The sequence below is a fragment of the Hypanus sabinus genome, chromosome 10, assembly GCF_030144855.1.
Source record: "Hypanus sabinus isolate sHypSab1 chromosome 10, sHypSab1.hap1, whole genome shotgun sequence".
NCBI classification, from domain to species: Eukaryota; Metazoa; Chordata; class Chondrichthyes; order Myliobatiformes; family Dasyatidae; genus Hypanus; species Hypanus sabinus.
In genome coordinates this window covers 85723082-85748743 of record NC_082715.1, presented here as the reverse complement: position 1 = coordinate 85748743, position 25662 = coordinate 85723082, and the positions used below count along the sequence as shown (strand labels likewise).

The window sequence follows — 25662 nt, the reverse complement described above, 5'->3', positions numbered from 1 at the left end:
GTGGTTGGTGTCCTGCTTTGCTCCTGATGCTTCTGGAGTATTATTGCAGCTGTAATAATAATAATAGCAAGGCAAGTTGATAGACTTCCATCATACTCTTAGCATGTGTCTTTCAAATAGTGGATACAGTTTGAGTACACCAGATGGATAATTGCTTGTCATAGAACTGCCAGAATTTAACCTTTGCTTGAAGCTGCAATAATTCTGCGACACATCCGGTTAAATATATGGTCAAATTTGATCTTTAGGGCATTGACTCAGCAATACTGCAAGACTTGGAAGTGGTAATTTTATTGAATGTCAAGGTTAGGTGATTATATTCTTAATGCAGACTTTCATTTCCTGCCAATTATTTAGTAGCAGTGTTCATTGTTCACTTATTAGCCTATCCCTGAATGTTGTTTGTGTTTTGTCACACATAAACATGATTTGCAAATGGAGTTGAACATTGTGCTAACATTAGCAAATATTTCCAACACTTCTATTGATCTCTCTACCTCCATCCCAAGAGTCAACTATTTACTGGTATTTACCTACATCTCAAGATCCAAGTAGCATGACATTTCATAAACATAAGAGATGCTGGAAATGCAGAGTAACACACACAAAATGCTGGATGAACTTAGCAGCTTAGGAAGCACCTAAGGAAAAGAATTAACAGTCAATATTTTGGACTCAGACCCTTCATCACTGGCAGTCCTCCCACTCTAAGACAAGCCTTCATGCTTCAACCATTGGGCCACGACTTTTGGACTTCTGATTGACCTTCAAGCTTCGCTCTTTGGTATTGACCTCTGGACTAACCAATGATGGTAATTCTTCAAAATGTTTTCTTTCATTCCCAGCAGTCAGCCAGCATTTGTATCAGTTCATTCAAGCTAGCCCAGTAATAAGCAATGCGCTACCCTTCCCAATAATAATACAGATGCCATATTCTAGCTCCTTCCTTGCACGTCAAAGCTTTGGGATTATGTAAGGATCCATTGAATGTATATTCTGTTCATTCTCACAGAACTTCCAAACACCCACTGTCCACATCCAGGGTAATAAGCAGATGGATCACTACAATCTTCACCTTCTCCAACTCATTCACCATTCCAATTTCAAGGTCTGGTCTGGTTGTGTTGCTTCTTCACTATTGGATCAACATTCTAGGCTTCCCTGTCTTCGAGCACCAAGGAGTATCTACCTTCACAATGGGCACCGCAATGATTAAAGAAGACATCTCACCACCAAGGAAAGTTCTGGATGACCAATACATATTACCCATACCAGTGATTCCCGATGTATTAAATAAAATCTAACGTACTGTATCACCAGCCATTCTATGTCTAATAATCACACATCCAACTTGATTGTATTTGTCAAAATGTTAATCAACAGTGGCCATTTAATTAGATACGGGAGTGGAACCTAGTGTACTCTTCTGCTGCTGCTGCAGCTCATCCACTTCAATATTTGACATTTTGTGCATTCAGAGATGCTGTTCTGCACACCACTGTTGTTATGCATGTTTATTTAACTTATTGCTGCCCTCCTGTCAACTTGAACCAGTCTGGTCATTTTCCTTTGATCTCTCTTATTAACAAAGCATTTTCACCCTCAGAAATGCTGTCATTAGATTTTTTTTCACACCTTTCTCTGTAAACTCTAGACACAGTTGTGTGTGAAAATCCAAGGAGTTCAGCAGTTTCTGAGATACTCAAACCACCCTGTCTGGCATCACCAATTATTCCATAGTCAAAGTCACTTAGATAACATTTCTTTTACATTCTGATGTTTGGTCTGAACATTAACTGAACCGCTTGACCATGCCTGCATGCTTTTCTGCATTGAGTTACTGCTACGTGCTTGGCTGTTTAGATACTTGCATCGGCAAGCGGGTGTACAGATTTACCTAAAAAGTGGCCACTGAGTGTAGATACCTGTACTGGAATTACAGCCTATTCTTATGCAATGTTGCAGGGTGTGGAGTACAAAGGGGAAGGAAAGGTGCATGCGCTCTTGAGGGATGCACATAAAATTTGTTAAGGATTTCATGGGTTATATACTATGAATATTCATTGTATTTGAATTGTCACCAGATAGATATTGTTTATACTTGTTTGATAAGCTTTCCCTTATTTAAATGTATTTCAATTCTATCATTTTCATCCTTGTTGAAATGGAATAGTCAGTAAAAAGAATTGCAACATATTATGAATCCCTCAGGACCATGCTCATGTTAAATTCCCTTTTCTGCTATTTTAGCAAAGGCTTTGAGCCATTTGAATAAATGGGCCAGTGCCTCCATTAGATAATAGTGAAAGGAATTTATTATGAGCCCGTTGTACAATAAAACCACTTGCATTCATTTCCAGCAACACACACAAAATGCTGGTGGAACACAGCAGGCCAGGCAGCATCAGGAAGAAGTATAGTCGAAGTTTTGGGTCGGGACCCTTCGTCAGGACTAACTGAAAGAAGAGATAGTAAGAGATTTGAAAGTAGGAGGGGGAGGGGGAAATCCAAAATGATAGGAGAAGACTAGAGGGGGAGGGATGAAGCTAAGAGCTGGAAAGGTGATTGGCAAAAGGGATAAACAACTGGAGAAGGGAGAAGGTCATGGGATGGGAGGCCTAGGGAGAAAGAAAGGGGGAGGAGAGCACCAGAGGGAGATGGAGAGCAGGCAAGGAGTAATTGTGAGAGGGGCAGTGAGAGAGAAACAAGAGAGAGAAAAAAGGGAAAATAATAGATAGCTAGATAGATAGATAAACAAATAAACAAAGAAACAAACAAACAAACAAACAAATAAATAAATAAATAAATAAGGGATGGAGTAAGAAGGGGAGGAAGGGCATTAACTGAAGTTAGAGAAATCAATGTTCATGCCATCAGGTTGGAGGCTACGCAGATGGAATATAAAGTGTTGTTCCTCCAACCTGAGTGTGGCTTCATCTTGACAGTAGAGGAGGCCATCGATAGACTTATCAGAATGGGATGCAGAATTAAAATGTGTTGCCACTGGGTAGCCGCCAACCTGATGGCATGAACTTTGGTTTCTCTAACTTCTGTTAATGCCCCCCTCCTCTTCTTACCACATCCCATATTTATTCATTCATTCATCTATCGATCTATTTATTTATTATTTCTCACATTTTTCTCTCTTTTTTTCTCTCTCTGTCCCTCTCCCAATCACTCCTTGCCTGCTCTCCATCTCCCTCTGGTGTTTCCCTCTCATTTCTTTCTCCTAGGCCTCCCATCCCATGATTCTTTCTCTTCTCCAGCTGTGTATCCCTTTTGCCAACAATCACCTTTCCAGCTCTTAGCTTCATTCCTCCCCCTCCTGTCTTGTCCTATTATTTTGGATCTTCCCTCTCCCCTCCCCCTCCCACTTTCAAACCTCTTACTATTTCTTCTTTCAGTTAGTCCTGACGAAAGTTCTCGACCCAAACCATCAACTCTACTTCTTCCGATAGATACTGCTTGGCCTGCTGCGTTCCACCAGCAGTTTGTGTGCATAGCTTGAATTTCCAGCATCTGCAGATTTCCTTGTGTTTGCATTCATTTCTAACCTATTATTTTAGCACTTGAAACAGTAGAAACACAAGTCTGAATGTGAGTGAAAACTCTTTTTAAATCTGAGAGATGAGTTTCTGCTGTATTTGCATATATCAAGAGTCCTAATTCTTCAAGAAAAGAAACCTGACATGAAAGTGTAGTGGTTTCAGTCAGTATCTATAAGAGAGTAGGAAGAGCTTCCAATGTCTCCTGGTTTGTCTGTATGAGGAAATCTCAAATGTTAGTTAACCTGTGTCATGTTGGTTTTCTGACTTGTGGAAAGCATAAGGAAGTTGATCTGTCTACATTTAATCCATATTCAATTATTTTCTCCAAGACTTTTTCTCAATCTCATGACCTCACCAAACTAGACAGGCAGTACATGCTTGTAAATTCAAGAAGTTCACTTGTGAACTTACGTAGTGTGGACACACCCCCTGCTGACTGTTCCTGTGGCTCCTCCCACAAACCCCTGTATAAAGGCGATCAAGGCCGAGCCTGGCCTCTCAGTCTCCAGGATGTAGCATGGTGATCACTCACTGCTGGTTCCATCTTCCAGTCAATAAAAGCTGATATCTCGCCTTTACGTCTCAGAGTGAGTTATTGATGGTGCATCACATAGTTAGTCTTCTTTTGAACATTGTTTGTTCATCAGTCTGTGTTTGTGTGTTGTACTTCTTTGTTCACCTCTGAATGTTTGCATGAAAATGGATCACAGGGTAGTATATTCTGGCAAATACAGACTTTGGATAATAAATTTATATTGAACTTTGCACTTTGGACCGAGTCTATGCTTCCCTCAGAGCCATAAACCATCCTGACCTGAGCAATAATCACCATTCCTTCTTTGAGCTGGGCCAAAACTTTGGAACTACCTAACAAAGCAAAAAAAAACAAGCAATCTTTAACTGTTTGCATGCACATTCAAAGTTGTATTTGCACTCTATTTTTATTAGAGCAAAATTAATAAAACATTGGTTGTTTTGACAGGTTTTGAAAGTAAAGACTGTTCAGTGGAAATAAATGAATGTCTGTCAAATCCATGCCACCCTGCAAACACCATCTACTGTGAAGATCTGGTGAATAGTTTTCGATGCATTTGTCACCTCGGATATATGGGAGAGACCTGTGCAACTCCAGTAAATGTCTGTATGGTTGGATTATGCCAGAACAACTCACAATGCGAAGATGAGCCAACAGAATTTAGATGCCATTGCCTTCATGGTAGGTATGCCTTGGTAGATGTCTCACTCTTGTCCAATTGTATGGAGTTTTCAAATATGCCTTTTGAAAAGGAATATGAATTTATGCTGCTGTAAATTTAAGTTGAATTGTAAAATAAAGATTCAAGGATTAAGATTATTAAATGTCATTCCCAGTATACAAATGTAAAGGAGAACAAATTTTTTGCAACACAAAAAAACGCAATAGGATAAACAACACAGTAATTTAAAAAAAAATCAACATCTCACACACACACACACACACACACACACACACACACACACACACACACACACACACACACACACACACACACACACACACACACACACACACACACACACACACACACACACACAACCACACACACAACCACCCCCCGCCCTTACAATATGAGGAAAGTCTGAAAGTCTGTATTCCCTGGAGTTCACAACTGAGATGCGGACTAATTACTTTAGTCAGAGGGTGATAAAACTGTGTAATTTGTTGCCATGAGCAGCTGTGGAGGCCAAGTCACTGGGTGTATTTAAGGCAGAGATATTTAAGTTCTTGATTAGCCAGGGCATCAAAGGGTATGGGGAGAAGGCAGGGGAGTGGGGATGACTGGAAGAATTGGATCAGCCCATGATTGAATGGCGGAGCAGACTCGATGAGCCATATGGCCTACTTCTGCTCCTACATCTTATGGTCTTATATACGACTTACGGTCAAGATGGTGCCTGTGTACAATGCTCCCATGGTCAACATTTTCTGGATTGACCATGAATCCATTTATTTCACTTCTTTCATTTCTTTACGTCTGTATTTCATCTTGATTGTGATTCTGGAACTGTTGGAGCCTGTGATTTCCAGTTTGGAGATCGTTTGGTTGTTTCATTGTTTTGCAGTCTCCGAGAGGATTCTGGAAGGCAGAGACAGCGGGCACAGATCTCCTGGTGAGGAAACAAAGGGATAAGGCACAAGCCTACATTCAATTCCATTTCACCAATTAAAGCTTCTATTGTTTGCTGATTAAAAAACAAGAGAGACAGAAACATTGAGGTGAATGCAGAGGGTGAGCGCTGCTACCTGTCTTTTGATCGCTGGCGATCGCTCTGCTGCTGGAGAAGGGAGACTACCTTTTGAACGCTGGTGGGATTGTTCTGCTGCTGGAGAAGGGAGACTGCCTTTTGAATGCTGGTGGGATCGGTCTGCTGCTGGAGAAGGGAGACTACCTTTTGAATGCTGGTGGGATTGTTCTGCTGCTGGAGAAGGGAGACTACCTTTTGAACGCTGGTGGGATTGTTCTGCTGCTGGAGAAGGGAGACTACCTTTTGAACTCTGGTGGGATCGGTCTGCTGCTGGAGAAGGGAGACTACCTTTTGAACGCTGGTGGGATCGGTCTGCTGCTGGAGAAGGGAGACTACCTTTTGAACTCTGGTGGGATCGGTCTGCTGCTGGAGAAGGGAGACTACCTTTTGAACTCTGGTGGGATCGGTCTGCTGCTGGAGAAGGGAGACTACCTTTTGAACTCTGGTGGGATTGTTCTGCTGCTGGAGAAGGGAGACTGCTTTTTGAACTCTGGTGGGGTCGTTCTGCTGCTGGAGAAGGGAGACTACCTTTTGAACTCTGGTGGGATCGGTCTGCTGCTGGAGAAGGGAGACTACCTTTTGAATGCTGGTGGGATTGTTCTGCTGCTGGAGAAGGGAGACTACCTTTTGAATGCTGGTGGGATCGGTCTGCTGCTGGAGAAGGGAGACTACCTTTTGAATGCTGGTGGGATCGGTCTGCTGCTGGAGAAGGGAGACTGCTTTTTGAACTCTGGTGGGATTGTTCTGCTGCTGGAGAAGGGAGACTACCTTTTGAATGCTGGTGGGATCGGTCTGCTGCTGGAGAAGGGAGACTACCTTTTGAACTCTGGTGGGATCACTCTGCTGCTGGAGAGGCTGCCACTGTGCCCAGAGAATGGTATCCAGGTTTTCTATATTTTTGATATGGATATGAATATGAATATAGACAAATAGGGACTTTATTCAGTTTTATAATTTTCTTATACTCTGTGTTTTTTGCCCGATGTTTCTCATTTTTTGTGAGCAGTGGAGGGGAATTCGGGCAGTCGACGTGCTTATTCCATTGTTGTTTTTTTTGTGTAGGGAGGTGGCATTTGGGGGTTGATGATTATGCTGCTGCACTTTTCTTTCATGGCCATCTGGAGAAGAAGAATTTCAGCATTGTATACTTTGATAATAAGTTAACCTTTGAACACATTGATTGTACGTACATAAAGTGAGAACATGCACAGGAGTGATGTACATAGGGTGACTAATAGTAAATGATAATATAGTGGTGGTGGGGAGTGTGTAGTGGAGTGTGTTAGTGGAAAGCAGTTGTTTTTGAGTGTGTCAGTCGTGGCGTGGATACAGCATAGACTTCTCCCTGATGGCAGTGGGACAATAGTGAGTAGGATCCTTTACTATGTTGCTGGACTTTTTCTGGCTCCTTTCTGGATAAATAGGAGTTTTAAGATGGTGCTACTGAAGGCAATCAACAGCTTACTGGTAGTTTAAGGCAAGACATTAGACTAAAAAAAATTATTTTTCTTCAGTGTGCCATACACTGCCAGAGCATTGGCGACTACTTATTTTTTTCAAGTGGTTGTCTTGGAGGAAAGATTCAGTGAGTGGTCCCCCATGTCCTTCTCACAGTGCAGTTTGTCTTTTTTTTAACGAGGCTGAGTCGCGAGCTCGACAGTCAACCCGGTACGGATGGAAAGCATGTCCGGAGCGGCCAGACTGGATTTGAACTCGGGAACCTTGGCTCCGGAGTCTGGTGCTGATGTCACTGCGACAGCAGCTGGCAAAAAAAACTGTTTCTAGTCTAACATCTTGGTAACAAATATTACTGCAAAAAGATGAAGAGGCAAGTGAAGGCAAAGCTGATTGGAGGGATGAACAGTGCTGGTATGTTGCAAAGTCAAAGCGTAATGTGTTCAGGACAGGGTTGCAGATGGAGTTGGACTGAGTGATTTGGAGAAGAGGAGCTTTGATGCCTGTCCAACTACCTTGGGTGTGAGGTTGGATCGTTATAAACACCGAGCCAATTTGGAGAGGTCAAGAACTACTTCAGACTGGGCAGCAAGGACTAGGCCCTGTGGCAGGGTCTGGGCCCTGATGTAAGAATGATCAGCTGTTTGGACAAAATTAAACGTTGACCCAGATAGACTGGAAAGGCAGGATGTTGGGTCCAGAGGCAAGTGTGGGCCAATTTTATTCACTCGTACTGAATGTTCATTCTTCTCTCTGTGGCACTGCGGCTTTCAGACTAACCCAGCTGCTGTGCTTCGTGTTTGCAAGCTTTGTGGCAACTTGCCCTGCTAATATGATAAACTGAGACCAAGGCTTTGGGCCTACTCCAGGCTGCTTTGGGGACTCAGTTTGGTTTGGAATGCTGTTGATTACTTCTATTGTTTGCATGATATATGTTTCTTCTCTTTCTCTGCACTTTGGTGGTTGGTCTTTATTTTTTTAAATTGGGTTCTTTTGGGAGTCTTGTTTTGTGGCTGGCTGCAAGCAGGCAAATCTCAAGTTTGTATAGTTTATAAATATTTTGATAATAAATGTACTTTGAATCTTTGAATCTTTTTGTCCTTGATAGCATCTAGGCTGGTGCCAGTGATGCATTGGGCAGTTTTGATTACTTGTTATAGAGCCTTCCTGTCTGTTGCAGTGACATTTCTGTACTATGCAGTGACATAGCAAGTGTAGAATATGAACAGAACATAGAATAGAACATATGGGTCACTTGGACCATTTGGCTCATCAACAGTATTCATTCTCCACAGACATTTGTCAATGCAAAGTGAACAACAAACTCTAATATCCTTTTCAGACTCACAATCCCATTTAACATGTTTCTCCTTAATTGCATCAATGCCCATTTGTCATAACTCTTCGTGAACCACATGAATAAAAACTCTCCTGAATTAATTTATGGTAGTTTAGGACAATCAGTTGAAAAATTGTGTTACCTAGAAGTGTTAATTCCTAAATGTTTTGCTACAAGTTATTATTTTTTTTCTTTTTCAACAGGATTAGAAGGAGATTTATGTGATGCGGAGGGTGGAGATTGCAAGGCAGATTCTTGCCTTGCCCTTAGCCTCTGTGAGGCTGGCTTGAACTTATTTGCCTGTTATTGTGCACCAGGCTTTGTAGGTAAGTTTGACATGTTTCTCTCCTGTTACTGGCAGGCTTCTTTCGTGGCTGAGCGTGGACCTGTGTGACCTTGCACATTTTCCTAGGACATGTCTATTTGCTGAGCAATGATGAAAACGCAATTGGTCTTCTCCCCTTAAGGGCAATTGCCGGCTGTCTTTAATGTTTCACCCGACCTGAACGGGCAAAGTTTCTGTATATAATCCAATATAATTATCTGCTCTTCCTGTTGACAGTTGTGCCGGTGAGGCACCACTGGAAAATTTCTAATGAAGTGAATCTTTTGCTTCTTTCTAGGCAATAACTGTGAGATTGAGGTGAATGAATGCCTAAGTGACCCCTGTCAGAATGATGGCACCTGCACTGACCTTCTCAACTCTTTCAGCTGTGTGTGTCCTGATGGATTTGAAGGTAAAGGACAGGAAATGAGGAGAGAAAATTTCAGTTGCTTTTCAAATATTAGCAATCCCATCCTGCCAGTAAACTTGAATTGCCCCAACAATTCAGTATTCATCTATGGAAGTAGAAAATTAAAATGCTTTCTAATACTTACATGCAAGCATGTAAACCATTTTGGAATAAAAGAGCCTCAGTAACAACAAGAGTTTATATGGTGCCTTTAATGTTGTTAAATGACCCAAGGTGTTTCATAAGAAAATTATTCAGATACCATTTGACAGTCAGGCAGTTGCTAAATCAGTTGATGAAAGGTATAAACACTGGAGATTCTGCTCATTCTAGAAATCCAGAGCAACAGAAATAAAATGCTGGGAAGTGAGGGGATCAATCAGCAACTATGAAAGGGAGGGGGAAGAAGCCAGAATGAGAAGGTGGGGGAGGGAAGGAGTACAAGCTGGCAGATGATAGTGTAACCATGTGAGGGGGAAGGTGGGTGGGTGAGTGAATAAGGGAGATGAATTAAGAAGCTAGGTGGTGACAGGTGGAAGAGGTAAAGGGCTGGAAAAGAAGGAACCTGATAGGAGAGGCCTACAGATTATGTAAGAGAAAATACTTGTCGACAAATTTATCAGGACTTCCATCGTGTCTAGAAAGAAAGGGAGCATAAGCTGGAATAAGATGGTGGCAGGGTTTATCCCTCACCTGATCTCACCTACCACCTGCTAGATTGTACTGCTCCCCTTCCCCTACCTTCTTTTTCTGGCTGCTGTCCCCTTCTTTTCCAGTCCTGATGAAGGCTCTCAGCCTGGAAGTTTGACTGTTTGTTTCCGTCCATTGATGCTGCCTGACTTGCTGAGCTACTCCAGCATTTTGTGCATGTTGCTGCAGATTTCCTGCATCGGCAGAATCTCTTGAGTCTATGTTGTGATTTGATATATCTTTTTTCTTTACTTATCACTGAACTCACAGACATTCAAGAACATAATTAAGCCACCATTTTGTCACTACTCCACTTGCTACTACGTCTAATAACTGTTATTTCTTAATGTATGCTTGCCACAATCGTCCTTTTAAAGATCACTTTAAATGAACAGAGTATCGTCTGCTTTTTGCTGTTGGTGACATTTTAACAGCATTAGTATTCTTGCCATGTATTTGTTGTCTAATGGACATGAACTTGAATCTCATCAATGTATCATATATTCAAGCTTTCATTTAAAACTTTAGATTTCAGCAATTCGGACTCCTTTAAGCTTTAAATTCATAATTAGCTGGCTAAATAAATAAATACATAAATTTTAGCTGTCACGGTGTTCCATTCTGTACTAAGTAAATTGGTTGCAGAGTGTATGACTTAAATGATGAATGGTGTATAATGCTGCCTGTGTATTTGGTAAGAGAAAAATTAATCCCACTGGAATCTGTGAATTAGATTTCCACTTTAAATGGCAGCTGAATGATTACTTGAATATGTTTGGAAAAGAGTAGAACAGTGCGTTGAAGGAAATAAATCTATTTGTGAAATGGCAAATTAGCCGAGTTCAATAGAATCGGTATTAGTCTGAAGGTTGTCTATGATAATCGTATCCAGCTTAACTAATTGAGTAAAACATAGTCGTCCAAGTCACTTCAACTTAAGGGACTGGGACCACACTTTTAAGGAGCGAGAGATATAAAATTAACATTAATGAAGAAACTAACCTCAATGCAGATAGTATGTATTTTTGTACTGCTGTTATTGCTACATTATTTTAAAAATGTACAGTAGCCATTTTGCACAAAGTAAATTCAAGTTCAGTTTATTTTCATTCAACTGTACACACGTACACCACAAAACAAGACAACGTTACTCTGGCCCAAGGTGCATAACGCAGTACATATAACTCACAAACGTAGCACATGAAGTAATATTACCACAAATAATTAACAAGTAATAAGGTGCATTTGCAGCACACGTTAAAAAGTAAACACTATTGGCACCTCAAGCGTGACAAGAGCTGGAGTTCAGTAGTCATACAGTCTGGGGGAAGAAGCTGCTTCCAAACCTAACAGTTCTTGTTCTTTTGCCTCATAGTAGGGTTCAAAGAAATTGGCGGACAGTTGGGAGGATCATTGACAATGCTAAGGGTCCTGCATACTCAACGTTCCTGATAAGTATCTCTGATGGATGGAAGGGAGACCCTGATGACCCTCTGAGCAGTCCTCACAATCTTTTATAAGCACTGCAATCAAATGACTTACAATTTCCATACCAAACGGCTGTGCAGTTGGTTGGGACTCTCATGATGGTGTTCCTGTAAAAAGCTGGTTAGAATGGGGTTGAGGGAAGTGGAGACACTGCTATGCTTTCTGGACCAAAGAGGTGACATTGAGGGTTCAGGTGAGATTATCCGTTACATGCACTTCCAGAAACTCCTCCACGAAGGAGATGAGTATGTGCAATGAGGTGTTGACAGCCTGCACCTTCCTATAATCCACAATCACCTCTTTGGTCTTGTCCCTGTTGAGACGTGTTGCCAGTTATTGTGTTTGCATCTTTCCACCAGCTGCTCTACCTCTTCTCTGTATGCTGTCTTATTATCGTTGCTGATGAGGTTGTGGGATCAGCAAACTTAGTGATTCAGTTTGATCTGGATCTAGCAGTTTGATCATGTGTCAGCAGTGTGAACAACAGTGGGCTGAGCACACAGCTCTGTGGAATGCTGGTGTGGTCTGATTTGAGGGATTAGTGAACTGGAAAGGAACCAATGTAGCAGGAAGATGGGCTCCAATGTGTTCCGTAACCAGCCACTCAAAGCACTTTGTTATTGCTGAGGTGAGCACTGCTGGATGTGAGAGCTGCCTTATCTCCCAATATGAAGGCAGCAGCCTGATCTGTCAGCCATATCCAGACCTCTGTTGTCAGCCATGGCTTCTAACTTGCCCTCACATAGACATGTCTCATAATGGTGATATCCTCAAAGCAGTTCTCTATGTAGCTAGTCACAGAGCTTGTATATTCATTGATGCTCCAGTCCATGTTTTTAAAACAGTCCCACAATGCTCAGGATTCTCCTTCTGGCTAGGCCTTTATCTCCCTTTGTTCTGGAATGCATAATTAAATAGTCAATTGAATTCTTTTAGTGGTCAAAAATAAAACTGGTCTGAACTCCAAACCAGGATGGTGCTTTTGAAATACAGCATTGTTTTGTGGGCAGCTTACAATACTTCAAAATATACTTCTGAACTCCTCTCACTACAGTCTGCAACTGGCAATTTCCCTTTAAGTGACATTTTTTGAACTGTCTTAAAGAACTAGTGATTTCATGATCAATTGAAGCAATCGGTGTACCTACCTTCAGGAATGTAGGTACGGCACCTTTAAGAAGATGAAGGTACATCGCCACGGTCAGAAAGGCGGGGGAGGGGAGGCCACCAAGCCAGAATGAAACAGCGGGGTGGAAATCTTCCTCTACTTAGTGTATTGTTAGCAAATGTACAGTCACTGGAGAAGAAGACTGAGGACCTAAGAGCAAGATTGCTATATCAGAGGGAAATGAGGGATTGCTGTGTTCTGTGCTTCATGGAGATATGGCCAGGGAATATATTTCATGATAAATTCTTTGGTGCTCAACATAGCAGTCTTGCATAACTTTTGTTACCCCAAACGGGAGCTCTAGTGGTAATGTGCTGACCATTCTACATGCCAAAGGAATTCTCCTCCCTGATCCTGACCAAAGGCCAATGTCAAGCAGGCACTCAAAGTATTGAGCGCAATGATCAGCAAACAAGAAACACCAACACCAACACCTTTCAAATCATTGTCAGGCACTTCAGTCAGGCTTGTTTGAATAAATCTTTGCCCAGTTATCATCAACATACCACCAGTAGCACAACCACTGCCATACTACAATTAGGGATGCCTGTCATTCCATCCCTGGACTGCATTTCGGGAAATCTGATCATCTGGTTTTCCTTCAACTATCCATATACAAACAGAGGCTAAAGAGCATTGCTCCTGAGGTCACAACAACAACGTAGTGGTTGTAAGATGCAGAGGAGCAACTATGGAATTGCTTTCTGGTCAGTGGACTGGGCTGAGTTCAAGGAGTCATTAGAGAATCTGAATGAATACGCCAATGTTGTCAGGGACATTATAAAAGCAGTTTTAGATGAGTGTGTCCCCACATAACTTTCAGACTTCTCCAGCCCGACAAACTGGATGAATGAAGTGACACACAGTCTGTTGAGGGATAGATCAGTGGTGTTCAGATCTGGAGACCAACTAAGATACAAGAGTTCCAGATATGACCTCTGGCAAAGTGGCAATTCTGAATCAATCGTGAACCATGAAAGGGTGCTTGATGGCTGTGACAGATCTTGGAAGCTATCACCTTCTACAGAGTGAAACCAAGTGACACAGGTGACAACAAGGTTTCGTTCCTGATGCACCATCAATAACTCTCGGAGACGGGAGGCAAACAATAAGCTTTTATTAGCAGAAAAACGGAGCACAGCATCTCGGAGACTGAGGGGGGAGCAGTACCTCCAATCGCCTTTATTCAGGGGTCTGTGGGAGGAGCCGCAGGAGCAGTCAGCGGAGGGGTGTGTCCAGACAGGTATACATAGTTTACCTCATTCACCCCCCCTTTGTTTTAAAAGAGAGTCCCCACGGGGCGAAGTTTCTTACAAGTATATTTAAAGGTTAAGTCTATCAAGTGGTTGAGTCTGTTGCTGCGATCTACGTAGCAGCGGTGGTGATTGCATCAGTGCCTGTGGTGATTGCACCGGTAACGGTGGTTGTGCTGGCTCCGATCTGACTTGAGGTGTCGACCCATTAGGCATCAGTAATCCTTCATGCGCATGCGTGGCGCCCGGTATGGGAGTGTCGTGAGGAGTCTGTGTAGGGCTTGGTGTGCTCGGTGTCTCGTGGGTATATACATCGGTGGGTATGGGGTTCATAGTCACCGTGGAGTGTTCGGGGTAGGGGTCTGGTGCTCCTGTGGGCGCCAGGTTGCAGACGGAGACCGTGTCCTCCCGCCCATCAGGTAAGACCACGTAGGCATACTGGGGGTTCACATGTAGTAGGTGAACCCTCTTGACCATTGGGGAGTATTTATTGCTCCTCGCATGTTTCCGGAGCAGCATTGGCCCTGGGGACATCAACCAAGCTGGTAGGGTGGTCACAGTGGCAGACTTCCTGGGAAAAGAAAAGAGTTGCTCATGGGGGGCGGCATTGGTGGACGTGCATAACAGAGAGCGGATGGAGTGGCGTGCCTCGGGGAGGACCTCCTGCCAGCGAGAGACCAGCAATCCTTTTGACCTAAGGGCAAAGAGTGTGGCCTTCCACACAGTGGCATTCTCCCTCTCCACCTGTCCATTCCCCCGGGGATTATAGCGTGGTCCAACTAGTAGCAATGCCCCTAGCTAGCAGGTATTGGCGCAGCTCGTCACTCATAAACGAGGACCCTCTATCACTGTGGATATAGCAGGGATATCCGAACAGAGTGACGAGCTGGCGCAGGGCTTTTATGACGGATGTGGCAATGGTATTGGGGCAGGGGATGGCAAAGGGGAACAGCGAGTACTCGTCGATAATGTTGAGAAAGTAGACATTGCGGTCTGTGGAGGGAAGGGGGCCCTTAAAGTCAACACTCAGTCGCTCAAAGTAGTGGGTGGCCTTGATAAGTTGTGCCTTTTCAGGACAGTAGAATTGCGGTTTGCACTCAGCGCAGACTTGAAAATCCCTGGTCATCATCCTGATTTCCTCAAGGGAGTAAGGCAGATTCCGGGCTTTCATGAAATGGTAAAGTCGGGTGACTCCTGGATGGCAAAGATCTGCATGGAGGGCATATAGCCGGTCGAGCTGTGTGCTAGCATCCGCTCCCCGTGATAGGGCATCAGGGGGCTCATTGAGTCTGCCAGGCCGGTACAGGATATCATAGGTGTAGGTGGAGAGTTCTATTCTCCACCGTAAAATTTTATCATTTTTGATTTTGCCCCCTGTTGGTTGCTGAACATGAATGCAACTGAGCGCTGGTCGGTCAGCAAAGTGAACCGTTTGCTGGAAAGATAGTGCCTCCAGTGCCTAATAGCTTCCACTATGGCCTGGGCTTCTTTCTCCACCGCAGAGTGCCGATTTTCAGGGCCCTGAAGGGTACGAGAGAAGAATGCTACCGGCCTTCCTGCCTGATTGAGGGTAGCAGCCAGCCCGAAGTTGGAGGTGTCACTCTCTACTTGGAAGGGAATGGTCTCGTCCACCACATGCATCGTTGCTTTGGCAATGTCCCCTTTAATGCAGCAGAAGGCCGCGCAGGCCTCGGCTGAGAGGGGAAATGCGGTGGACTTGACCAGGCCTTGTCTGCGTAGTGAGGGACCCATTAGGCATAAAAGGAAAAGAAGGCCAGGCACCGTTTGAGGGCTCTGAGGGTGGTGGGAAGAGGGAGTTCCAACAAGGGGCACATATGGTCGGGATCAGGGTCAATGACCCTGTTCTCCACGACATACCCAAGGATAGCAAGTCGGGTGGTTCCGAACACACACTTGTCCCTGTTATAGGTGAGATTAAAAGCTTTGGCCGCTTGGAAAAATCATTGGAGGTTGGTGTCATGATCCTGTCAGTCGTGACTGCAGATAGTGATGTTATCCAGATATGGGAACGTGGCCTTCAGTTGGCACTGGTCCACCATCCGGTCCATTTCCCTCTGGAAGATAGAGACACGATTTGTGACACTGAAGGGGACGCGCAGGAAGTGATAGAGCCTGCCGCCCGCCTCGAAGGCGGTGTAGGGGCGGTCCTCTGGGCGGATGGGGAGCTGATGGTAAGCGGATTTCAGGTCTATGGTCGAGTACACCTTGTACTGAGCTATCTGATTGACCATATCCGCGATTCGGGGTAGGGGGTACGCGTCAAGCTGCGTGAACCTATTGATGGTCTGGCTATAGTCCGCAACCATCCTATTTTCCTGCCTGGTCCGAACAACAACCACCTGGGCCCTCCAAGGACTTGTGCTTGACTCAATGATCCCCACCCTGAGCAGCCGCTGCACCTCCGACTTAATGAACACCCTGTCCCCCGCACTGTACCTCTTGTTTTTAGTTGCCACAGGTTTACACTCGGGGGTCAGGTTGGTGAACAGCAGTGGGGGAGGGATCTTGAGGGTGGAGAGGCTGCAAGTGGTGTCAGTAGCGCGGCTGCTGGCATGGTGTTGGGTGGGATGTGCAGGTCAGTTTGTGTGTGTGGTCAGCAGTGTGGTATATGAGGAAGTCCCACAAAACTGTGAATTTCTGACAGTGATTGGTGGAAGGAGCCCGTCATACTCCATTGTCACACTTTTCAGGTGGCTCTGGAAGTTGAGCCCCAATAGCACAGGGTCACACAGTTGAGGCATGACCAGTAACGCAAAGTCCCGATATTCTGTGCCCTGCACCTCCAATGTCACTACACAGCCCCCTGGGATGTCTGTGGAATGCGATCCAGAAGCCATGGTGACCTTCTGGCTTACCGGCTGTGTCACGAGTCCGCAGCGTTGCACTGTGTCCGGGTGAATAAAACTCTCAGTGCTGCCCATGTCAAACAGGCAGCTAGTCTTGTGCCCCTCCACCAGGATGTCCATCATTGACCTTGCAAGCTGGTGTGGGGCGCTTTGGTCGAGGGTCACGGAGGCCAGAGTTACATCACCGTCTTGGTGCCTGGTAAGCACCTGTGGGTCGGAGGCGGGGCGAGGTGGCGCTGACAAAGATGGCTGCCCCCATGCCTCACACGCGGTGGGCAGGCAAGATGGCAGCGACCAAGATGGCGACCCCTATGCCTTGCACGCGGCGGTGCTTGACCCCGCTCGTGGTTTGGACTCACAGGCCTCAGCGAAGTGGCCCTTCTTTCCGCAGCTGGAGCAGGTAGCTTTTCCGGCTGGGCAGCATTTTCGGGGGTGCTTTTCGGGTCCGCAGAAGTAACACTGCGCCGACTTGTGACTGGCAGCAGTCGTGGTCGATTCGCCAGCGGGCTGCAGCATCCACGAGGCCGGCGGGAGATTGCGCGCCTGGACAGCGTCAGTGTCGTGCAGAATGGCCTCCAGCATGTTGGCTGGCTCGATTGCCAAAAGTAAGGTAAGATCAGCGTGTTCAAGCAGCCGCTGGCGCACGTATACTGACCTGATTCCCGTGACGAAGGCGCCTCTTACTAGCTGCTCCACATGCTGTTCCGCCGTCAGTCCCCTGCAGTCGCAGGCATGCATGAGTGTCTGTAGGGCCCGGACAAACTCAGCGCTCGACTCTCCGGTTCGCTGCCACCGTGTTGCTAAACGATGTCTTGCGTAGACGGTGTTCACCGGCCGCCGGTATTGTCTTTTGAGGGTGTCCAGTGCCCCTTGGTAGGTCGGTAGGTCCCCGATCAGGGAGTAGACCCGCGGACTGACCCTGGAGAGGAGAATTTTTTGCATTGTGGCAGGCTCGGTCACATGAATCTCCTCCAGGTACGATTGGATGCATGCAGGCCAGAGTTCGAAAGCGATGCTGGCTTCCGGAGATTGAGGGTCAATATCCAGTCTGTCCGGTTGTAAAATGCTCTCCATGTTTTAAAATTTCTGCTAATAAAATTGATGCACCATCAATAACTCTCGGAGATGGGACGCGAACGATAGGCTTTTATTAGCAGCAAAACGAAGCACGGCATCTCGGAAACTGAGGGAGGAGCAGTGCCTCCAATCACCTTTATACAGGGGGAGCCTTTATACACCTTTATACAGGAGGAGCCACAGGAGCAGTCAGCAGAGGGGTGTGTCCAGACAGGTATACATAGTTTACCACAGTTCCCAGATCAGTTCATTGTCTTTTATGCTCACTTTGACTGTTCAAATATACAGAAACTTTCACAAAGTCCTACAATCTCCACTAACTGTGTGATTTCATTCTTTGAGGCCAATGTAAGAGCATCTTTTAGGAGGATGAACCCAAGAAAAGCATCTAGTCCAGTTGGAGTATCTCGCTGAGTACTCAAGACCTATACTGGAGGGTTCACTGTTGTTTTTAGCCCTTCACTTCAGCAGTCTGAGGTACCCACCTGCTTTAAGCAGGCTTCAATTATACTGGTGCCTAAGATGAACATGGTAATCTCCCTCAATGACTATCAGCCAGTAGCATTTACTTTCATTGTGATGAACTGCTTTAAGACTTTGGATATAAAACATATCAACTCTTGCTGGAGGAGCTACATGGATCCACTCCAACTTGCCTCCTGTCACAACAGGTCAACAACAGATGTTGACATGCTCTTCATTCATCACTGGAACATCTGGATTATGAAGCTGCATACATCAGGATGCTCTTCATTGACTATGGCTTGAAATTCAATACTATCATCTCTCAAAATTAACCAATAAGCTCCAAGACCTGAGCCTCAATAGCTTGCTGTACGACTGAATCCTCAATTTTCTCAATTGCAGACCTTAGTCAGTTCAGATTGGCAACAATATCTCCTCCAGAATCTCCACTAGCACAGATGTACCACAACACTGTGTGGGTAACCACCTGCATGCTCTATTTGCTTTATACTTATGACTGTATGCTAAGCACAGCTCCAATGTCATACTTAAGTTTGTTGATGACACCAGCATTGTTGCCCGAAACAAAGGTGGTGATGAATCAGCATATTGGAGGGAGATTGAAAATCTAGCAGAGTGGTGCACAACACCAACCTCTCCCTCAGTGTCAGCAACAACAAGGAGGTGGTTATTGAATCCAAGAGAAGGAAACTGAGGTCTAAGAGCCAGTCCTCACTGGGGGATCACAGGTGGAAAGGATCTTTGTTAAATTCTTTGTTGTTATTATTTCAGAGGATCTGGCCTGGGTTCAGAACATAAATGCCATTACGCCAAAAGCAGCCCCTCTATTTTCTTAAATGTCTGCGAAGATTCTAAAACTTTGATAGATGTGAAGTGGAGAGTATATTGATTGGTTGCATCATGGACTGGTATGGAAACACTAATGCCCTTGAACAGTAAAGCCTACAAAAAGAATGATTTTGGTGTAGTCCATCACGGGTAAAACATGTCCCACTATTGTGCATACTTACACAGAGCGCTGTCGCAGGAAAGCAGTGTATTCAACATCAAGAATTCAACTACCCAGACCATGCTCTCTTCACATTGCTGCCAACAGGAAGGAAGTACAGGAACTCAGGACCAACACCACCATCTTCAGGAATAGTTATTACTCTTTGAATATAAGTCTTTTGAACCAGAGGGGATACCTTCACTCACCCCAACACCAAACTGTTCCAATCACCTATGGGTTCATTTTCAAGGGGTCTTCTTCTCACGTTCTTGATATTTATTGCATATTTATTATTATTATTATTATTATTATTATTATTATTATTATTATTATTATTATTATTATTAGTTTTTTGTATTTACTGTGAGTGCTTCTAAGAAAATGAATCTCAGGGTTGAATATGGTGACAAATATGTACTTTGATAAAAAATTATTTTGAACTTTGAAATTTGAAAGTTAAAAAAAATTAGCTTGTATCAACAAGGCATGTCTTCCCATATCCTCCTGAGGGACCAGCTAATGTAAGGTCTTATCTAAAAGCTGGTTCTTCTAACGCAGCAGCAAATCTGCTGATGGAATATAGGAACACATAAGTTTGAGCAGCCTCTGTAGTCGTGGTGGGATGGGGTTGGGTGAGGAAGTGAGGTTTGTGTTTGTGCTGTCGTTCTCTGTGACTCTTCAGGCATCAGTTGGTGATGGTTAGAGAACTTGTCTCCAGTTTGCCTTTTGAACAGACTACATGTGGTGAGCACTTAACAGGTGCTGGAGGAACACTCCAGGTAGGGTAACATCTATGGAAAGGAATAGAGAGTCAACATTTTGAGCCTAGATCCATCATCAGGACTGATCATCTCATGAATTTAATATTTTTTGACTTCTTTGTCAACAAAATGACTGCCTTCTGATCCTAAATTAAATACATGATGTGATATTGATATTGTCAGTCATAGATGAAAGCATCAAATGTGAGTGAGGTTTGTAGTTGCTTAGAAAAATAAAATTGTTGGGAAAATTGGATAGCAATAGTTCTCAATTAATTTTAAATGGGCTACATTTAAGTAAATCTCCAGTGGCATGTACCATCAGTTATATCCTTTCATCTCATCTCACATCTCCGATGCATCTAGCTTTAAAAAAATGACAGCAGCAGAATAATATCAGAGTGTCTGTCAGTTTACTTGATGATTACCTTTTTGATGATGGGTATGACAAAGAAGGAAAAGGAAATATTTAACTGCGTCTTTGTATAAATATAAGTATGGAGAATTACTTAATGGAATGCAGAGAAAGAGATCCTTTGTTCCATCAGATCCGCTCTGGCTCTTTAAGTTGGTATGCAAATAGTTCCACCCCTGGCTGTCTCCATGTAATACTGCAATTATTTTTTTTTTCTTTTCAAATATAACAGTCAGTGGTCACTTTCTTAGATACCACATGTACCTAATAAAGTGGCCATTGTGTATGTTTGTGGTCTTCTGCTGCTGTAGCCCGTCCATAAGACTATAATAGATGAATAAGATATAGGAGTAAAATTAGGCCATTTGGCCATCGAGTCTGTTTTGCCATTTCACCATGGCTGATCCAATTTTCCTCTCGGCCTCAATCTTCTGCCCTCTCCCCTTATCCCTTCACACCCAGAGCAATCAAATATTTATCAACCTTTGCCTCAAATGTACATTCCAACGGCCTCGACAGCTGCCTGTAGCAATGAATACCCCAGATTCACCACATTCTGGCTAAAGAAATTCCTCCTCATCTGTGTTCTAAAAGGACGCCCCTCTATTCTGAGGCTGCATCTTATGGTCTTAGACTCTACCATAGGAAGCATCCACTTCACATCAACCCTAACAAGGCCTTTCACTATTTGATATATTTCAATGTGATCATCCCTCATCTTCTGAATTCCAGTGAATATAGTCTCAGAGACATCAAACGCTCCTCATGTGACAAGACGTTCAAACCTGGAATTATTTTCGCGAAACTCCATTGAACCTTCTCTGGTTTCAGCACATCTTTTCTAAGATCAGGGGTCCAAAACTGCTCATTCTATGTTTGGGCTGAACAATAACTGAACCTCTTGATCATGTCTGCGTGCTTGACCATATTGCATTGCTATCATTTGATTGGCTGATTAGATATTTGCATTAATGAGCGGGTGCACAGATCCAAGCTTGACAAGAAGCTCAGAGGGTTCAGGCTTGACCCTGCCTTGTGCAAATGGATCCTGGACTTCCTGTCAGATTACTGGCTGGTGGTAAGAGTGGGCGCCCTCACCTCCACCCCTCTGACTCTCAACACAGGAGTCCCTCAGGGCTGTGTACTAAGTTCCCTCCTTTACTCCATGCATACACATGACTGTGTCGCCACCCACAGCTCAAATCTGCTAATTAAATTTTCTGACGATACTACACTGATTGGCCTAATATCAAACAATAACGAGGTGGCTACAAGGAAGAAGTCATCTCTCTGACATAGTGGTGTCAAGAAAACAACCTCTCCCTCAATGTCGCAAAAACAAAGGAGCTGGTTGTGGATTACAGGAGGACTGGAGAAGGGCTAACCCCTACAGACATCAATGGATCTGGGGTTGAGAGGGTGAACAGCTTTAAGTTCCTTGGCATCCACATCAAGAAGGACCTCACATGGTCTGTACTTAACAGCTGCGTGGTGAAAAAAAGCACAATGGTGCTTCTTTCACCTCAGACAGTTGAGGAAGTTGGGTATGGGCCCCCAAATCCTAAGAACTTTCTATGGGGGCACAATTGAGAGCATCCTGACTGGCTGCACTACTGCCTGAAATGGGAATTGCACTTCCCTCAATCGCAGGACTTTGCAGAGAGTGTTGCGGACAGCTCCGCGCATCTGTGGTGTGAACTTCCCATGATTCAGGACATTTACAAAGACAGGTGTAGAAAAAGGACCAGTAGGATCATTAGGTCCTGAGTTACCCCAACCACACTCTATTCCAGCTACTACTATCCGGGAAACAGTACCGCAGCATAAAAGCTGGGACCAACAGGCCCCAGGGCAGTTTCTTCCATCAGTCCATCAAACTGATTAACTCACGCTGATTTGAGTATATTTCTATGTTACATTAACTATTCTATTTATTATAAATTATTATAAATGACTATAATTGCACATTGCACATTTAGATGGAGAGGTAACGTAAAGATTTCTACTCCTCATGTTTGTGAAAGATGTAAGAAATAAAGTCAATTCAATTCAATTCAACAGATCAAATGAAGTTCCCACCGAGAGTATATCAAATTTCATTTTGAATTTACAATAGTAATTTCAAAATAAACGGAGTAAATATGATTTTTTTCTCTGCAACTCAGGACTCCAGTATTATTTATTTATTTGTCGTTTTGTTTTTTGTTTATCTGTTTATTTTTATTTCCATAGTTGGTCTTGTTTTGCATATTTGTTTTTTTCAGCTATTGGGTGTAACCTTTCATTGATTCTATTGTATTTCTTTGTTCTATGGTGAATGTCTGCAAGAAAATTAATCTGAAGGTAGTATGTAGTGACATATACATACTTCAATAATAATTTACTTTGAACTTGAACTGCTTCTGTTGCTATTTCACAAGAACACAAGAAAGTAAGAGCAGAAAAAGGGTACAGGTCATCAAACTTGCCCCAATATTCAAATCCATCATGGCAGATCTCCTACAGGGCTCAACTACTTCTCTCTGCCAGATCAACTGGTAGATTGATCTGATCCGGGAGTATGTTAAAAAGTCAGCAGAATACTACTGGGCTGTATTATTCTAAACTCTATGTTCAAAAGCGCTCAGTCCCTGGATTTTTGAAAAATGTATGTTCTTCTGCTTTAAATGGCTTTTCTGGGACAGAGATTCAGAGATTCACCACTTTCTGTGAAAGCAGTGTCCACTTCCAAGAAGGGAAGCTGATAGTTGCATTACAACCTCATTAAGTCAATGCATATGTCAGAAGATTCTTTTTCAATGGAACTGAGTACCCCACTTGTGTGATGGGATCAAGAACCAGCCCAACTGCATGAAATTGTCAGATTAAGGAGAAAATCGTACAAGCCTCATATTCAAATTTTGCTCATGCTCCTTGTAAAAACTTAGAGGTGGACAACAAAATGAATAAAAGGGATCTAGATAATGAGTAATGAACCCAATAAACCAAGTATCACCTATTGGGTGAGAAATAATAAGTCTTCCATTTATGTGGACTTCCCTTGGCAATGGCGTACAAATCCAGATTCACCTTACAAAAACTATAGAGGCCAAAGATAATGTTACTTGTTTGAGAGGAAGAGTGGTGTGTCATTTCCTCACTCCCAGCTTCTGGCAATTCATAAATCACAAGGCTTTACTTCATTTGTCTGGATGATTTAAAACATTATTTGTTATTACCCTATTTTCAATCCCATTCTTTAGTCTGTGTAAGGACTTTGTTCAATTCAAGAATGATTTCAGAACCAATCTATCCCTCCTCATACCAACTGAACAAGGAGAAAAGAGTCTGCAGATGCCAGAATTTGGAGCAACAAACTAACTGCTGAAGGAACTCATCAGGTCCTTCCCCCTCCCCCACTTCCTCCCAACACACAGATGCTGTTCAACCACAAAGTTCCTCCAGCAGTTTACTTGATCCTCCAGTTTAGCAGAGGGATGATTTAATGGATAAAGGTTGTTTAATCATCCTTCCTACTGACAATTTCCTAGAGAGTGAACATCACCCAGGGTTGATATCATGGCTAAGAAAACACAGCAGTGTCTCTTCTTCCTCAGGAGGACAAAAAAATTTCACAAATTGCCTTCAGCAAATGTTATTGATGCCCCATAGAAAGCATCTTCTCTGGATGCACCTTGGCTTAGTATGGTAATTGCTCTGCCTGAGACTGTAAGAATCTGCAGTAAGTGGCTCAGCTGATCATGGAAAGTAGCCTCTTCTCCATGGACTCTGTCTACGCTTTTCACTGTATCAGTAAAGCAACCAACACAATCAAAGACTTCAGCCAGCCTGGATATCTCTATTGCCCCTGTTTATTGGGCGGAACGTACAAAAGACTGATAATACATACCATCAGATTCAAGGATACGACCATTGAATGGTTCTCAAGTACAATTAAAATGATTCTTCACCTCACAATCTACTTGTTATGATCTTACATCTTATTGTTTACCTGCATTACAGAGTGCTCAGAGGACATTTGCAACTTATGATCCTGGGAATGAAAGGGTGAGAGTATGAGTTGCACCCGGTGGCTCTGGGTCTGTACGTGTTTGAGTTTAGAAAAATGAGCAGGGTTCTCACTGAAACCTAATGAATATTTAAAGGCCTAAATAAAGTGGATGAAAAGAGGACATTTCCAGCAGTAGAAGAGTCTGGGAACTGAGGCCACAGTGTCAGAATAGAAGAACCTCCCAATAGAACAAAGATGAGGAGGATTTTTTTAGACAGAGGATGGTGAATCTGTGGAATTCACTGCACAGATGGCTGTGGCGGCCATGATGTTGGGTTTATTTAAAGCAGAGATTGATAAGTACTTAATTAGTAAGGGTATCAAAGTTTATGGGGAGAAAGCAGGAGAATGGAGTTGAGATGGAAAATAACTCAGCCATGATTGAACTGTGGAGCAGGCTCGATGGGCCAATTGGCCTAATTGTGCTCCTGCTTATGGTCTAATGCACTGTACATTTTATTCTTCATTGGTGTTGTTTTCACTTGTACTCCTGCAATGTACTCTTGTAATGAAAGGATCTGTATGCTTGGCATGCAAGACAAGTTTTTCACTGTGCCTCAGAATTTGTGACAATAATAAACAACTTTACCAAATTACAAGTCATGAAGTAGGCAGCAAGGAGATTTCAAGTCTCAATTTGAGATGTAGTGCTGCAGACATAAACTTGTGATTGCAGATCCAAATAACATTATAGCCAAAAGCAATTAAGACAGTAGCAAAGTATCATAAAATCACACAACACCAAATAAACTATCAGAAAGAAATGGGGAAAGAAATCACAAATTGTTCTTGTGACCTTGTTTCGGTTTTAACTTATTTTGAAGATCTGGCTCAAACAAGATCACAAGAAAAATACTGTTTTTTTTTCATTTCTTGGCTTTGGGGAAGTCAAGAAGCTCAGCATTTATTCCCTATCCCTAATTGCCCTTGAGAATGTGACCAGGAGCTAGTTTCTTGAACTGATGCAATCCTTCCAGAGAAAGTAATCCATAATGTTTGTGGGAGTGAGTTTCAAGGGTTAAGACCAACAAAAATGAAGGTAATATTTTTCAA

The 25662-nt window shown here is 43.4% G+C and overlaps 1 protein-coding gene across 1 annotated transcript in view; it reads left to right on the top strand.

Annotated features, from left to right (window-relative positions):
• Positions 1–25662, top strand: part of LOC132401336 (protein eyes shut homolog) — a 1222700-nt gene that overhangs the window by 412432 nt on the left and 784606 nt on the right. Inside the window, exons 8-10 of the mRNA XM_059983465.1 lie at positions 4531–4764; positions 8832–8954; positions 9252–9365. Coding sequence (XP_059839448.1) covers positions 4531–4764; positions 8832–8954; positions 9252–9365 — 471 coding nt within the window. The remainder of the gene's footprint in view (positions 1–4530; positions 4765–8831; positions 8955–9251; positions 9366–25662) is intronic.